At 41.2% G+C, this 17,037-nt stretch overlaps 1 protein-coding gene across 4 annotated transcripts in view; it reads left to right on the top strand.

The window, feature by feature from the left end:
- The window catches only part of FARP2 (FERM, ARH/RhoGEF and pleckstrin domain protein 2), an 84,876-nt gene that overhangs the window by 36,432 nt on the left and 31,407 nt on the right, over positions 1-17,037 (top strand). For all 4 annotated transcript variants that reach the window (XR_012469291.1, XM_074190687.1, XM_074190686.1 and 1 more), the window contains exons 8-13: positions 1,526-1,673; positions 5,905-6,000; positions 7,157-7,320; positions 7,590-7,658; positions 8,842-8,899; positions 9,644-9,896. Coding sequence is in view for 3 of the 4 variants with exons in the window: in XM_074190687.1 (XP_074046788.1) it covers positions 1,526-1,673; positions 5,905-6,000; positions 7,157-7,320; positions 7,590-7,658; positions 8,842-8,899; positions 9,644-9,896 (788 nt within the window). In the remaining variant the exon portion in view is untranslated. The remainder of the gene's footprint in view (positions 1-1,525; positions 1,674-5,904; positions 6,001-7,156; positions 7,321-7,589; positions 7,659-8,841; positions 8,900-9,643; positions 9,897-17,037) is intronic.

The following is a 17,037-nucleotide window of genomic DNA, read 5'->3' as shown; positions in this document are numbered from 1 at the left end:
CTGGGGGGTGGGCCCCTCAAGAACCTGCTGTGGGAAAACAAGAGAATGCATCTAAGGGGTGGGTGGGAGGAGAGCAGAAGGAACTGAGAGTCTAGGAAAAAAAGAAATCACAAGATTGCCAACATCCTCTTCTTTGTGATGAGAGATTTGGTGGGACTGGAAATTCTAGTCAGGGTCTCAGAAGTAGAATATTTGTCCTTATTTGGAATAAGTGAAGAAGAGGGGATGAAAAAAACTGTAAGACCACATTCATTTGAACAGATTTCAACACTGTTGGAATTTGTGTCCCCTTTTGGGTCCAGATTGTGTGTTGACCCTTTCTTGGTCTGTTCTTTTTTTGGGGGGGTATGCTCTTGTTTTGAACCCCTCTTCTGAGGTGCCAGCCGGGCAGTGCCCCATGCTTCTGTTACAAAGGCATAGTCAAACCTGGCTATACAACTTCTATTTTTAATTCTTCCTCAGTATTTATGGTCTTTTACAAGAAAGAAAATTCCCCCTTCGTTTTATAGAGTCTCATTTCTGATGCTTCCTGAAGTTTTCCATTTGGTCCTGCCAACATTTTCTCCGTTTTCAGTCACGACACCCTGTAGCCAGTCTCTGATGGTGTGGGGCCTTGTCTTGGGCGGCACCAGGCCATGTAACAAACAACACTCCTCCGGCTTCTGACTGGCCATGAAGGAGTGACGGTGGCCAAGATTAGAGAATGGAATGGGGGGGCTAGCGTAGGTCCAGTTGTCTCCCATTAGATTGGGAGCTTTTGTTTTGTGTCCCAGCACTTAGCCCAGACCCTGAGGCAGAGTGGCTATTGAATGAACACTCAGTGACTGAGGAATGACTGGAGATACTCAGTAGGGAGAAGGCAGTGGCACGAAGGAGAGTCTGGGAAGGGAGGGAGGGCTCAGAATGGCAGGCCAAGCAGGGGAGCGACGGCAGCAGAGCCTTCGGGAGCCTGGGTCTGGCTTTTTAGAGCTGAGCTTTTTGCTTTGGTGTAGTGCTCTCCAAAGGCCAGATAGACAGTGTCCCAAAGCATAAAGTATTCCTTGTCTCACAGTTGGCTTTGTAGTGGGACCTCGGACTGATGGGTAGAAAACTATGCCCTGTGGGGAGAAATTTTAATTGCTTTTTTAGAAGGCAGTGTTTGTTGGTTTTACACTCACTCCTGGAAAGTCGGCTAGGTAGTTCATCCATCCTGAGTGAGTTGTGATAGAGGCTTGCTTCCCGACTGTTGGCATGCTGCCTCCTTTTCTGAGTGGGCTTTTCTGCACAAAATCCCTGTTTATAATTTTATCAGTCATCTACAAACATTCTGGACATTTAGTGTCTCCACTGATGACATTTACTGTAGAGTGGGAGGTAATTTAGATCAACAAGGGTTCAAGTACATCTAATCTGTCTAGAGCTAGTTGCTCAAATAGAAAACCATGGTATTTCCAGATAAATTATGGAAGGCTCTTTTTAACTCTATATTAGTAATAAGTTATTTTTAATGTTGTACTAAAACTTGTACCGTCCTTTTCCAATAAAGGGGCCAAACACCTGCTGAATCAGATTTCCAGGTACTTGAAATTGCAAGGAAGTTAGAGATGTATGGGATCAAGTTTCACCTGGCCTCGGATCGAGAGGGGACCAAAATTCACCTTGCTGTTTCTCACATGGGTATCCTGGTGTTTCAGGTAGGTTTCACTGGAGGAGGGGTGTTGAATGACTAAAAAACTTGTTCTCTTCAAGTCTGATTTATTTATGTGTCTCATAGTTAATCATGTGTTTTAAGCTTGTAAAAATGTGGTCCAAATGTAAGAATTGAAATCAGTGCCAGAGGTCATCTAGTGCAACTGCTTTCTCAGGATAGGAATTTTTCTTAAGCATTTCTCACAGCTAACTTCTTTTGAACAGTTCTAGACAAAAGCAACCCTAAATGTATTTGCAAGTTCATGGTTTATATCTGAATAAGCATCTGCCTCCCAGAAGTTTCCCCAGATCAAGTCAGTTCCTGGTAATAAATGTTAGCAAATATTTAGTAAATGTTTATGCATGGTAAGCCTCAGGTCTGATTTGAGTGTGCAAAAGAATCATGTCTACATCTTCCTTCTGATGGTTCTGTAGCTACTGTTGGCAGCTCTCAGGATTGCTGTGAGCTAAGAGGGCTCAGCTCCTTTGCCATTTCTTGGCTTCTCATCTTCATTGTCACTCTGGTTTTCATTCACATATCTGCCATAACCTTACAGCCATTTCAGCTCAGTTGATAGATGTTCTCTGAGCAGTTGTGTGTTTTGGTCCTCTGCTTTCCAAGGGGACCTTTTTGAAACTCTGGGATCTGGACCTTGTGCTTCTGTCCCTGAAGCACAAGATTGTATTAGCATTTTAAAGTGGTCACCTGAAATCCCTGGCTTTTTTATATGAATCACTGTCCCATGTCTGTGTAGTTCGTTATTGGAACCTACATTTGGGACTATGTATGTTTATGGACATATATGCACATATTACCTACATACCACACACACACATATATGGCTCTACAGCTCTACTCATATCTATAGATCTATATATCTACATACACACATAAATGTCTAGATATATACACAAGTATATCCTCTCCTGATTAAATTTCTTTTTTTTGAATTATAAAGATTTCATTTCATTTTATTTTATTTTTATTTTATTTTATTTATTATAAAGATTTTTATTTTTATTTATTTTTCCCCTAATCTCTCACTTCCATCCCCCCCACCCCCCTGCAGAAGGCAATTTGCCAGTCTTTACATTGTTTCCATGGTATACATTGATCCAAATTGAATCTGATGAGAGAGAAATCATATCCTTAAGAAGTAAAATAAAGTAAAAGAGATAGCAAGATCAGACAATAAGATATCAGTTTTTTTCTAAATTAAAGGTAATAGTCTTTGGTCTTTGTTCAAACTCCACAATTCTTTCTCTGTATACAGATGGTATTCTCCATTGCAGAGAGCCCCAAATTGTCCCTGATTGTTGCACTGATGGAATGAGCAAGGCCACAAGGTTGATCATCACCCTCATGTTGCTGTTAGGGTGTATAATGTTTTTCTGGTTCTGCTCATCTCGCTCAGTGCCTGATTAAATTTCAACTCACAGATTTGGGCCTAGGGTTTAGCCTGTCAAAATCAAGTTGTTTGCTACTCTTAGGTAAGGAAGACTGTGTCGTCCTTTGTTCCAGAAGGTGCTGTTGCAGAGCTGCTGCCCTTGAATATGTCCAGTGTTTACCACATTCTGTTTAGCACATGAGCATAGTTTTGGTTTAACCGTTACAATGGTGAGGAGGTTTGTCCTTCATTCTTGAAGAACGCCACAATGTCAGGGGGGTGTTGCCATGACAAGCAGCTGACTTGGATTAGAGTGAGGGGGGCTGTGCTACATCCCCAGCCTCACTGTCCTCCAGAGCCATCTGGGTCCAGTGGTCAGATATGGATCAGGACAACTGGAGATGACCCTGGATTCAAGGCTGTCAGTGTGAAGTGACTTACCCAAGGCCACACTGCTAGTAAGCATCAAGTGTCTGAGGCTGAATTTGCACTCTGGTCCTCCAGACTCCAAGGCCAGCTCTCTATCCACTGTGCCACTTAGCTGCCTCATATAACAGTTCCTACAAACAGAAAGACAAACTGAGTTGTGACCAGAGGTGATTTATTATCTTCTCAGAAAGATCAAGAAGAATAATTGAGAAAAGACAACCTTGGATAGTGGGGGACCAAAAGCTACAGTACTAAATGAACCTGAATTTTAAAAGCTTTAGAAGATGAACCATCTGGCTCTGGGATCACAAATGGTTATTTTGTTCATTCTTTCTTCAAAACCATGGCATTTCTTTCACTTACCCCTTTTTGATTTTAAGGTGGAAGTTTAGACCTGGAGTTGGTAATTTTCTATTTTTACCAAGAAATGGAAGCAAAGCCAGCAGCTGGAAGTCATTTGCCTGGGGTCTCTTGGCTGCTTTGTCAGCTCCCTTGAGGAGGAGCTGAACCTCTTGGCTTTTGGCACCTGCCAGCATCAGCACAAAGACCTGGAGCCCCCAGAATAAAGAGTTGTCCCTGAAAGAAAGTATTGTCCCCTGACTTCAGCACAGGAGCAGTTTGTGACTTCTCTTGGTTTCTTCTGCCACCAAAAGTTTCTCTAAATCTTTCTGCCCGTGACCAGGAAACCCATAGCTTCAGCTGCTGCTTCCCCTCCCCCCTATCACTGTGACAGAGAAGCAATGGAAACGATGACTATGGAGTGCTGCTGTCTCTTGGATGATTCCAGAGACAACCCCCCCCCCCCCAATAGCTGCTACTCTGCTTGGTAGTGCCACTCAGGACTCAGTTTCCTGGCACATAAAACTTCCAGAAGGTATTTTCCTTGAAAATACCCCTCCTTATTTTAATGCTTAGCTATCCTCTGTTTGTCACCCCTCAGATTTTGGGTATTATGCAAGATGTAAAGCTATCCTTATTTTCCCCAGTTTGTTTCTTTTTTTTTTTTATTTTTTTTGTAAGGCACTGGGGTTAAATGACTTGCCCAAGGTCACACAGCTAGGTAATTAAGTGTCTGAGCTGGATTTGAACTCAGGTCCTCCTGACTCCAGGGCTCGTGCTATATCTACTGCACCACCTAGCTGTCCCATTTCCCCCAGTTTCTTAACAGGTAACAGGTCAACCTGGCCTTTTTTTTAATTGTTTTTTGAATTTTACAATTTTTCCTCCAATCTCACTTCCCTCCCCCCACCCCCCACAGAAGGCAGTTTGTTAGTCTTTACATTGTTTCCATGGTGTACATTGATCTAAGTTGAATGTGATGAGACAGAAATCATATCCTTAAGGGAAAAAAATATAACAGATAGCAAAATTACATAAGAAGATAACTTTTTTTTTTAATTAAAGGTAATAGTCTTTGGTCTTTGATCAAACTCCACAATTCTTTCTCTGGATACAGATGGTATTCTCCATCGAAGACAGCCGCAAATTGTCCCTGGTTGTTTAATTGATGGAATGAGTAAGTCCATCAAGGTTGATCATCACCCCCACATTGCTGTTAGGGTATACAGTGTTTTTCTGGTTCTGCTCATCTCACTCAGCATCAGTTCATGCAAATCCCTCCAGGCTTCCCTGAATTCCCATCCCTCCTGGTTTCTAATAGAACACTAGTGTTCCATGACATACACCACAGTTTGTTTAGCCATCCCCAGGTGACGGACATTCACTTGATTTCCAATTTTTGCCACCACAAACAGGGCTGCTATGAATATTTTTGTACAAGTGGTATTTTTACCATTTTTTTATCATCTCTTCAGGGTATAGACCCAGTAGTGATATTGTTGGATCAAAAGAGTATGCACATTTTTGTTGCCTTTGGATGTAATTCCACATTGCTCTCAGAGAGCCAACTTGGTCTAAATGCAGCCATTCCCTCCTGCTTTTCTTTTTTTTGTATTTGTGGAATACAAGTATTCTATTTGTATACAGAACCTTATCAAAGAATTTGAGTTTACAAGGGGAAATATATTGTACACAGAATTAGGGGGGTGAACTTTATTATTTTTTATTTTTTTAGGTTTTTTTTCTTTTTTGTAAGGCAAACGGGGTTAAGTGGCTTGCCCAATGCCACACAGCTAGGTAATTATTAAGTGTCTTGAGACCAGATTTGAACCCAGGTACTCCTGACTCCAAGGCCAGTGCTTTATCTACTACGCCACCTAGCCACTCCCAGGTGAACTTTAAAAAAAAAAAGAAAATCTGTGATTGGTACACTTTGTATTTATTTCCTTTCCAGTTTGCAGAATTTTATCAGTCATTGGCATTTGATTGATGATAGACTTTTTGTGTATTTGGCTTAGGGTAAGTGCTTATCTACCAGGAGCAATATGTGTTATTAACTATTTTGTTTTTTAAAATGCAGGGGAACACCAAAATTAACACCTTCAATTGGTCCAAAGTCCGTAAGCTGAGCTTTAAGAGGAAAAGGTTTCTTATTAAACTTCACCCAGAAGTTCATGTACGTGTTAACATTATATCATCTCTTTGTCTCACTCTTTCTTTCAAACCCACAATCGTTTATTTTGTCACAATCTATTTTTCAAAAGAAGAATTTTTGTATAAAAGTCTATCTGCCTGATGTATGGATATACCTTTTAGGACAAGGCTGAATATTCAGAATCACATAGAGATTTAGAGTTGAATGAACTTTGTATGTTCTCTAATCTTAGTTCCTTATTTTGCAAATGAGAAGTGTGGACATTCTGACTGAAATCACTCTCAAAGTCAAGTTTTTGGTCTAGACTAGTCTGAAGAGTCTTTTTGAAGATAGAATCGGGGCCTTTGTCCAGGCATCTGTGACTAAGAAAATGAGCTTTATTGTAGATTGAAGGGGACTTGATGATCCCATGTGGAAATGCAAGCAGTCAGTTCTTTTTTCAGGCTCAATAAAAGTTTACAAATCAAAGTATTTAACAACAGTCAGGCTTCCCTTTTCAAAGGGCATTAGAGTACCCGTTCAGTTCTTTAGCGGAAAATCAGTGTCTGTGGTAGTGCTCCATTGTCAAGGGCACTCAATCAAAAAAGAACTACCAGTCGAGCTACTTGAACTGATGGTCTTTAGGTAACATCCTGAAAGGACTTATGTTGCTCTCAGTAACCTGGAGCAATGGCCTTAGAACAGGACTCATTCCAAAGTTTAGGAAGATAGATTTAAAGGCAAGATTTATCTAGATACATATTTGACTTTTAATATTAGCTGACATCAAAACCACCTTTGCTCATTCAGTCCTTTAGATAAGCTAAAAACAACATGAGGATGCCAGAAAGTTTTTTTCTCTTAAGTAAAAAAAGCAAAATGAGGATGCTATTTTTCTTAAGATTATTGCCATTGGGGAGAGAGAGAGAGAGAGAGAGAGAGAGAGAGAGAGAGAGAGAGAGAGAGAGGAGAAGAAAGAATTAAAAACCATTAGAGAAGTAGTTGCATTATATATGATTCAGAGCCATATTTCTATTAGCAGTTAGCAAAGGTAGCTTTAGTATCAGCATGGAACTTTTCAAAGGAGACAGGTGTTTATTTCTCACTTGATCATGTCTTATTGGGTTTGTTTCTTGAAGTGACTGTTTAATCCTTTGTTCCTTAACAAATGACTTGAATCTTTGTATTTTGTTTTCAGGGCCCTCATCAGGATACATTGGAGTTTCTCTTGGGAAGTCGAGATGAATGTAAAAACTTCTGGAAGATTTGTGTAGAACATCACACCTTTTTCAGGCTTTTGGATCAGCCCAAGCCAAAAGCTAAAGCTGTCTTCTTCAGTCGAGGGTCTTCATTCAGATACAGGTAGAGAGTCTTCTTGGCAGCTTTCCCTAGATTATTGTAAGATATGTTCACTGAAAGAAAATAGCATTGCAGGATAGCCTCCAGACATATGTAAGAGATGGGACCATGTCAAGTAAAGTTGGTTAAGCATGACACCTGGGAGCTAAGATTTTAAAAAAAAAATTTACCAAAATGTCAAGAGAATCCAGCTTACTCCTTGCAGGGGGAGCTGGAAGGTGCTTGGAGAGTCTTGAATAACTCATGTTCACTCTCTGAAACCTTTTCCGCAGTGGAAGAACCCAAAAACAGCTGGTGGACTATGTTAAAGACAGTGGGATAAAGAAAATGCCTTATGAAAGGTAAGCCCTGAGAGCTTTGTGACTGAAATGTGTTGGTTCCATTTCTAAAGGCCGAAACTTAAATTCTCTCTGAGTTTTGTATAGTCAATGCTTCATAAAACTCATTTTAGAGGGTTTAAAGAGAGAGACTGAAGTCAGGACCCAAAGGAATGAAGTATGTTTTTTTCAGATGTTAAAGCTGAGTTTCTTAGTTTGGGGTAAACACCAACATTGTCATCTCCCTAAGGCATAGCTCTGACTGTGTCACATCTTCCTGAAAATGTCCCTTCTGGGGGAATCTGAAAATACCCCCTGGATACTTCAAGGCCTCCTCTGCAGGGCTCCCCAGTTCAGGCCAACTCACTATGGGCCTGTCTTGGTCTTTCCTCTTCTGTCATTCCCTTCTTCTTTGTTGCTGACAGTGGTGATCTGGATGACTCATCTTGGGGACAACGGGCATGTGCTCCACACTTTTGCCAAGAAACTCCCAAATGGGATTATAGAGTCAGATGTGACTGGAAAAACTAGTCCAGGGGTACATGAGGTCACCCTTAAAAAATGGGATTTGAATTCAGGTCTTTCTGATTGAGAAACAGTACCCCATCCATTGTGCCTTCTAGCTGACTCTAGTTTTTTGACAAACATCCTGGAGAGATTTTTGCCATTTCCTTCTCCAACTTATTTTATGAATGACTTGCCAGGGTTCACCTAGCCGGTAAGTGTCTTGAGGCTGAATTTGAACTCAGATCTTCCCGACTCAAAATCCAGCATTGTGTCTCCCTAGTACATTGCCTCTTTGATTAATTTTTTTGTTCATTTTCAAAAATTGTTTTTGGTAGTCATAATCATTGAAGCTGAGGGATAGTGCAGCGGCTAGAGATTTGACCCTAGAATCAGGAAGACCCGAGCTCCCACCTTGGGGCTGACACATTGGTCTAGTGACTCTAGCAAAGAACCTACCTTGTCGGTAAGCCTGGGCAGTGTGAGCCAGATCACAGTCACTGCTCTTTCCACCAGTTGTGCTTTTTCTCCTGTGCAGATGTTAGTAATCTGAACTGTAGTTTTTCATTTTTCACTTAGACTTTTATAGGCCTTTCATAGCTGTTGTTTGGACTTGTTGGAAGTTTTTATTAATGGATAGTGTGTGTGCCCTAGTAAGAGGAAGAGGGCTCATTCTTCTAATAAGTTGTTCTTTGTTCTGCAGAAGGCACAGCAGGGCAAGAATCATTGCTCGAACTTTGAATAAAGATTTGCCAAAACAGGTGAGTCTGGCCATGTTTTGTCCTTAGCCAGGTCTGTCCCCATCTAACTCATTTTCATGAGGCAGTAATTTTAAATCAGTTCTATTGTTGGAGTAGAATTTGCATCTTTTAAAAAAACGTTTCTGCTTTTTTTCTTGGTTTGTCATCTCCTTTCTTATGTTGAAACTTATGGAAATTTTACATTGCATCACTTCATTTAAAGTCATTGCTTTTGATGTTAATTTCGTCTAAAGATTTTTTTAATGTCCCATGGATGCTCGTGATTAGTCCTAGTTCATCCTAGACTGTAGTACAAAGCAGCAGACCAAATAAAATCAGAAATGGGAACCAGAAATTGTACCTCTCATTAATTAGCCTCCCATTGACCTGCCCTGGGTAATGGTTCGTTTTCTTCAAGCTGGTCACACACCAGGAGGCCTCTGGGTTGCTCCCCACAGAACCCCCCCCACCCTCTACCCCATTTTAGTGTTTGCTTACAAGATTTAATGGAACTTATTTCCTGGGATCATATCACACCTTGTTTTTTATTGCAAGTGGATTTTTCCTTTTGCTAGCCTCATTTGTCAGATAAAGTGAAAGAATGTGACCAAAATGGTCACTGGCTCAGTCTCTCAGTGTTTCTAATAGGAACAGAGTTGTTTTCAGTGTGATGAAAAGTACTGTCTTTGGTATCATTGGCAAACATTTCATTTCCTGAAGGTAAATATGTAATTTTACTTGTTGCTTTTTCCACTCTTTTCCCAGAGCATCTCATTGGAAGGCTTGCGACTTCCTGCTTCCTCGTGCTCTACAAACGCTTCCTTTTATTCAGTCCCTACCTCTCCTGTGACCCCCGCTGATCCGCCAGTTTGCATGGACAGCACCAGCTCCTTCCTGGCCCCCAGGGCATCCTCTGCCAAGAGCACCCCAGTGGAAAGGAGCAGAGTTCCTTCAGCTGAAGAAGCTGACAAGAAAACGGTCCAACCCCGCGGATCGCAGTCACTCCAGTCATTTCAAGGTGTCGGGTCTTGTAATGTTGCAAGAAATTACAGCTCCTCTTGTCTGGGTGTGCAGGCTCTGGAGAGGGGAATGGGGATGACTTGTCAAAATGACAATGGTGAGGATGACTTGACCACAGGTGTCTTCACTTCCACTGGGGAGTATCACTGTCACAAGCAGAGCATCAGGGCTGCCCCTGTTTTCACATTGACAAACTCCCAGTTGCAGGTTTCAGAAGAATTTATTGATGATGACCCGGCCGAAATCTCCTTTTTTGCCGGCGGATCTGAGGCGTTTTCCTATGGCTATGATTGTTTAGCTTTGCAAGAAGGCCTTTCTTCTCCCTCTTCCCCTGGCATGGGTCTCTCTCCCCACTTGGGCTCAGCCCAGGCCAGTCCAGACAGGTATTCTACAGAAGCAGTAGATATGAATTTGGAGGAGGATTTTGAATTTGAGGAAGGGAGTGATTTCAATGGCAATGAGCGACCATCAGATACCTCTGAGTTATTTGAGGTCAAAGCTCGAGCTAGCAGAATGCAGAGCCTTTTGAGCCCTTCAGAAACGAGTTCCCTGATAAATCATCAGTCAGAGAGCAGCTCTCTCAACATGCCACTGAATGGGGTCTCCTCCTTGCTCACCCCCAGCTCAGCTAATCAGTCAGAGGCCAGTTCGATGGTGAATTTCCCAGCCTATTCGGTGCGCTCTGAGGGCAGCTCAGCCTTCCAGTTCTCTGATATCATTGACCAGTTAGAGCAGCTGAGCTGCCCCCCCACCACCACTGAAGACTCCAGCACCACCGAGACAGACTCCTGGGATTCGGAGACTGAGGCTCCCTTAGATGTCAGTCTTTTCTTCAGCAATCCCTTTGCACAGACACATAGTGAGAGGCTCATTTTGGATTTTCAGAATAATTTAAAGAATCTGACCCAGGAAGAGCTGACAGAAAAGATTCATATTGACCATTGATAGGCACTTTGAAAATGACCCCAGATGTTCACAGTTCATTAGGAGACATTCAGGGGAACATGTAATGATTTGGATGTAGACAGTTATTTCTGTTGGTGGCTGTCCACCTCCTGGCACGTTATTTTTTATCTTCTCTTATTTGGAGGAGTATGGAAAGATTAGAACTTCCCTATTAAATCCTGTTGAAAACTATGGCTTAGCTAATCACATAGATAGTAGGGTGTGGAAAACACACTTTTTAGATGGTCTCTGAGAAGAGAAGTTCCCTCTGTTCCTTGTAGTCCATTGCATTCTAGTCTAGTTTAGTTTTCCTTTCTCTCTATCTCATTTGGTGGGAATAAAAATGGTGCCATGCTGGCTTTCAGCCCCGGATATGGCCACCTCCTGGCGACCTCCCGACATGATCAGTGCCACAAACCAACCGAGATTTTTTTCTATGGATAAATGATGAAGGACTTTTTTTTCCTTAAGTGCTAGTGCACTAATTCTTGACTTTGCCACCTTTAAATTCACAGTTAGAAGGGCAGTTCATGAATGGAGGAGTCTGTTGCCCAAGGCAATACCCAGAAACATTTGAGGACTGTCACAGAACCCCCAAGAGGTGCATTTTTGTTGAGTTATTTCAGCTGCTCTGGTAGCAGTGGAATGGAGTGCAATGTAGAGAAAACTTTAAAAGTACTTTCCAGTCATTTTTTAAATGTCTGCTCAGTTTGGCCTCAGCACAGGGGCAAGTTGTGGCTGCAGGTACAATGGAGCCAGACCTATCAGAGGGATTTAGCCAGAAGCATACAGCTACTGGCACTAGTGACATTAATTCAAGTAGCTACAGATAGCTCGGAAAATGTTTGGAGGGAAAATGGCCTAACACCTGTGGATGTTCCTCCCATAGTGGTTCCTACAGAGTGAGAGCTTCTTTCAGGATGACTGTGTGATATCATGGCAGCTGTAGGCAGACGTTTTTGGGGAGATACCCTCCTAGTTGAGGTGGTCTTGTTTAGAACCTTTGGGGAAGTCAAGGAAGTGGATTGGAAGAGAATTTGTACACGCAATTATATACACACACACAGGCTGAAAGAGAAACTGAGTTCATCCTCCAAAACATCTTTTCATGTTCAGTGGGGAGGGGAGATGGGTGCTTCAGGGTTAGGGACAGGGAATCAGGGAAAATTTTTGCTTGGGCAATTTAAATTTTAAATTTGCCCCTGTTTACAAATATCTTGCAAATATCAACCAGCATCCTTAACAGAGAACTGCTGAGTTAAATTCAAAATCCTAATATGGTGCTAACCTCCTTGATCTATTTAGAAGCTAGTTGAAGAGTAATTTGACCACTAGCATTTTTAGATAGAAATGATTCTCCCTGAGAGCAGTGGTTCTTCACTTTTTTTGTGTCACGGACCCCTTGGGCTCTGTGGACAAGCTTGCTGAAGATTTTTAAATACATAAAGTAAATTAGTCATTTTATTCTAATAAAATTATGTTGGAATACAGCTATCAAGTTATGTTTTAAAACTTCCTAGACTCTGTCCCTGGATAACACTAGGTTCTGTATGTTCTAATCTCAACTACTATAAAACGATTTCTGTCGCCATTCAGGTGCTGTGACTGACTATCACCAAGGCAGAGCTGCCTTCTCATTCTGCATTAGTTATTTTTCATCACAATCTTTTCCTGGATAGCATTATTCTACTCAAGAATTGTTCCGGGTGAGCCACACCCTTTCCAATTTTGTAGGCTTACTCACAAAGTCACAGAGTTGAGTAGGAAATGGGGATGCTTTCATTCTTGCCTCTTTGTCATTTGCTTCCAGCCCATTTGAACACAGTAAAATGGACCTTGCTTCCTGTCTTTTCAGTGTTGCCTATGGAAAGAGTAGAAATTCAGAGCATATAGGAAGGTCATGCCTACTGTTAAAGCTGCTGTTGGTGGAGGACTTTCCTTCATCAGCATCATTGAGCTCAGAGACTCAGGGCCTTGGAGTGGCTGACAGTGAAGGAGGAGGTCACTCTGCCTCCCTTTTGTACCTCTGCCAGCTCTGCCCCTGGTCCAGCTCTGACTGCCTCAGTGTTAACCCCTCTCAGTGTCTGTCTGCCGGATTGTGCTCACCCTGTCTTTGTCCTTATGTGTGACTGCTCTTTGGATTCTTGAATGTGGGGGGTTGGGTGGTGGTAGGCTCCTTCCTCCCTGTGGTGATGATGGGATGAATGTGGAACCTCAGCTCAGCCAAGAGGTGGGGAGGACAGTTTTGATTGTAGATTAGAGTTAAGGAATAATAAGTAACTAAAGATGACTTATCCCACTTCACTTTTTTTATTACTGTGTAACTCAAAACCAACTCTTTTTGGAAAATATTTTTGGTAAAAGATCATGGAGTTGGAATAGCATTTTTAGCAAATTTTTTAATACTGCTGTTCAATAGACACTTTTCCCTGTCATGAGGGATTTCTTACTAGTTGCCTCATTTAATGTACCATTTGATGCTGTGACTTAAGACTTCTTAGAACATTGTGTAATTAAACAACCTCTGCCTCCACCTCCCTCCTCCTACAAGAGGAATGCCAGTGCAGTTTTGGACCTGCGTGGTCTGGGGAGGCTCTCACAATGCTGACACATAGTCAGACCTCAGTAGCCCATTGGACAGCAAAGTGGGTATGGTCCCTCCTTTCTTTAGGTACTTCTGTCTTTAGAGGGCTTTATTTATGTTGCTATTAAATATGTTCAGAGTTATTTTTCAGAGTATAAATTACTATTTGGAGTTTCTTCCTAAAAATGCACATTTGGATTAAATATTACTGTGTTCAGCTTTGGCCAAAGCTTAATTGCTTGGAATAGTAAATGAAAATGAGATCATAGGGGATCTTGCTTCGTGAGCTAATCTTCTCAGATATCAGTAGTGTCTTTCACAACTCTTTAAGACTGGTTCAACTTAGTTGGAAAAGTAGCTGGGCTGTTCGACCTAAGTTAAGAGAACTTTGGCTTCATGCTGAATAAAAGCCAAGTAAGTCCCTGTTTCTCATCTCACTCCCCCCAGACCCCTTCCAGCAGGACCGAGTCAGACTGGACGTCAGCCACTACGTGGTCTCTGGTCGGCTCCCCAGCTCGGTCCTGCATACATAGGTAGATCTGTATTCTATTCAGACACTGCTTAGGTTCAGGAACTTCCTTGGGGCTGAGGGGATTTCTGCCTTCTGCAGCTCATGTAGCTAGGTCTGTCCTTGTGCACCCAACCTCCCCAATGCTCTGCGTCTAATGCACATTAAAGCAACCACTAACACGCTATGCCTTAGAGAGTATTTATTTTTTATTAGAGACCAAGCCACGTTTTATAATTAGTCACGAGAAATTCAGATATTTTCTGTAGTGCCAGTAATTGGACATTTTTAAGTCTTTACAGTGGAGCAGTTAATTGTTGATTTTTTAAAAAATTAACTGCACTTGTATTATCAGTTGCAATATATACTGTGTATTTTAGAATAATCAGTTATTCATGGGCCATTTTGTATATTTCTTATAAATTTTTATGATTATGAATATATAGTTGATGATACTTTTATCAAGCTGTGCTTCATTTTAAACTTGAGTGCTTTCCCCCATCTCCCCCCCACCCACCATGTGCTTTTAAAATTTGTTCTGATAACATGGAGTGAAATGTCACATGCAAAAAATTTGGCATGGATTTATTGTTTGGGTATAAACCTGTTGGTAAGTCATTCCCATTATTGTCATTTTGTCTTCAGTGTCATTAGATGATGTCTTGCTTTTGAGTATGGAAGTAGATACGTATATCACACAATTTTAATGCAAAATCTTGGGAGTATTTCTTTGACTCTCAGAATCATTTTAATCCATCCTAAATGCTGTGAATGTGAGTATACAGTGTCTACTACATACAGAGTGAAATATATACCACTAATGTATGTCTTCAGGTACATTTATTCTTCCCTCTTTGTGGGATCCTGGAAAAGTGATCCCATCACCTGAATGAGTGATTCATGGATGAAAAGGGGTTTATTATTAGTATTTAAGGATTATAATTTCCTTATTTGAGAATATTTGTTTCACTACAAGTTCCATGAAGTCTGTCAATACTATAATCTCACTGTTCTCACTTTAAAATGTAATTTGTCATTTGATCTTCCTGTAAAGGAAGACCTATGTCATAGGACACATGAAGTGGTTCCAGCTTCTCTCTTCACATCCTAGTCCTGGGCCCTTTTATCTTGAGAGCACTTTGCAAATTTTAAAGAGCTACTATACACATGTCAGACTCATTCTACATGACATCCTTTCATTCTTACAACAAGATAAAGGGGAGCTGGAATTTCTTAATACATTTAAACTTGATTATTATTTCAAGAGACATTTTGATTGGCTAGTTTTGGGGGTCTTTACATTTTTGTTTTCTGTTGAAATTGCTGATTATACATCTACAGAAATGTACTAATTCCAAACTTTTTCATTGTTTATGCAATAAAATAAGGAAACATTTATTATAAAAGATAAAATGGACTTTTTAGCTTTTTTCTCCCCCTCCATTTTCACAAGATTTAAACAAGATAATATTTTGCTAGAGTTTCTGGACATTTTTGAACTAATATTTCTCACTTTATAGACCACTGTTGAATAAGAGGAGAATAAGGAAAATGTTAAAAAAAATTTCCTGTCTTTGATAAAGTTGGTTGTTTTATATATATATGAAAGGAAAGGAAAGCTATAAAAACAAAGAAACAAAACCCCCAAAACCAAAACCAGGGAAATGCCTCCTGTTTGCTTCAGACCTCCTTGTTAGCTGTGTATAGAATTGATTATTCTGTTTGCCATAGTTTAACGGAGCCATATCTGATACTAGTGTATTCTTGACAAATAGCTGTTCCTTGTAGCTTTTGCTGTTTCTTTTTTTTCAGGACTGCCCCTATGATGAGTTTATAGGAGGCTATGGACAAGAGTTTCCCAGGAGATGATGCCACTCTACACCATTGGGGGGAATTGCTTAATCCTTGAAATTATAGACCCTTTGGAGTATTGAAGGCTTTTAAAAACAGGGGTTAACAGTAGACACCTTTAACATCAGTAGACACCTTTGACATCACCCCAAGAAATGCTATTTGTCTTAAGGATTTATGGGACCCTTTTTTGCTTTCTCCAGTTCATCTAGATTGCATCCTGTAAAATCCAGTGAATTGATAACATTAACAAACAGTCTCAGAATCAGCCCATTTTGAGTAGGAATTTTACTTGGGTTTTATGCTTCACTTTTATACTTTGCAGTAGAAATGGGGAGGCAGTTATGTAGCTATCCATTCAGTGCTTCTCTTAAAAAGCGAATTATCTTTATATGTTAAAAGAAATAACACAGCTTTCCCGGAAGTTCATGGCTTTAGAAGACCAGTGCTGGAAGGTAATGGTACCAACTGGACCCAGGGGAATGCAGGATGTTGCTGCTGCTGCTTGTAGACCGGAACAGGCTTTTTGGAGCTGTCCAAAGTCCTGCTGGTGGCTCTATCATCCAAGTACTTTGGATTGGCCCTGGAAGTACTTCTAGGTACTAAGAGTACTCCAGGACCCCTCCCCCCTTCCCGAAGGCTTCCTTCATTATTCTCCACCTCATTTGCTGCTTTGAACACTGTGTGATCTCAACTTTTGTATTCAGTACTTCACCACTTCTTTTAGCCCTCCTGCTAGGTTCCCACACTTCCTTTTATTTTTAGTTCAGGGATGCTGGAAGCACTTTTGTCTGTCCCCACCATGCCTAACCCAGAAGTTAGTTAGCACTTGTTGGCTGAGAGGGATTGTGTTTGGGAGTATCTACCTGGGTGGACTCCCTTTTCCCCCACCCCACCCCTGTTGTTTGGAATCAGTGTCTTCCTTGCCCAAGATGCCCCACTGTGGGGAGGGGGGAGGCTTTTCTTCACAGGTTCCTTGGGGCAGATTTTCAGTGTTGGGATAAACAAAGTCCTTTATGACAACATGACTAACAAGGGACTGGTGGAGAAATGCCTGGCTGGCACCCAAATTCTTGAAAGAGTTGAAACATTTCTTTAAGAAAGTCACCGATTACATTTTATGGATTGTGCTTTGGGAGACAAAACTGTTCAGTTTTCCTTAATTCCTAAGACATTGAAGCAGGTTTATGTTTATTGGATTTGGGCATTTTGATTTAGAGCCTTTCCTCCCATCCTCCAGCAAAATTCGGA

This window comes from Macrotis lagotis, chromosome 6 (assembly GCF_037893015.1).
Source record: "Macrotis lagotis isolate mMagLag1 chromosome 6, bilby.v1.9.chrom.fasta, whole genome shotgun sequence".
Taxonomy (NCBI): Eukaryota; Metazoa; Chordata; class Mammalia; order Peramelemorphia; family Peramelidae; genus Macrotis; species Macrotis lagotis.
Note: the sequence above shows the minus strand (reverse complement) of the source record. Positions and strands in the feature narration are given on the sequence as shown.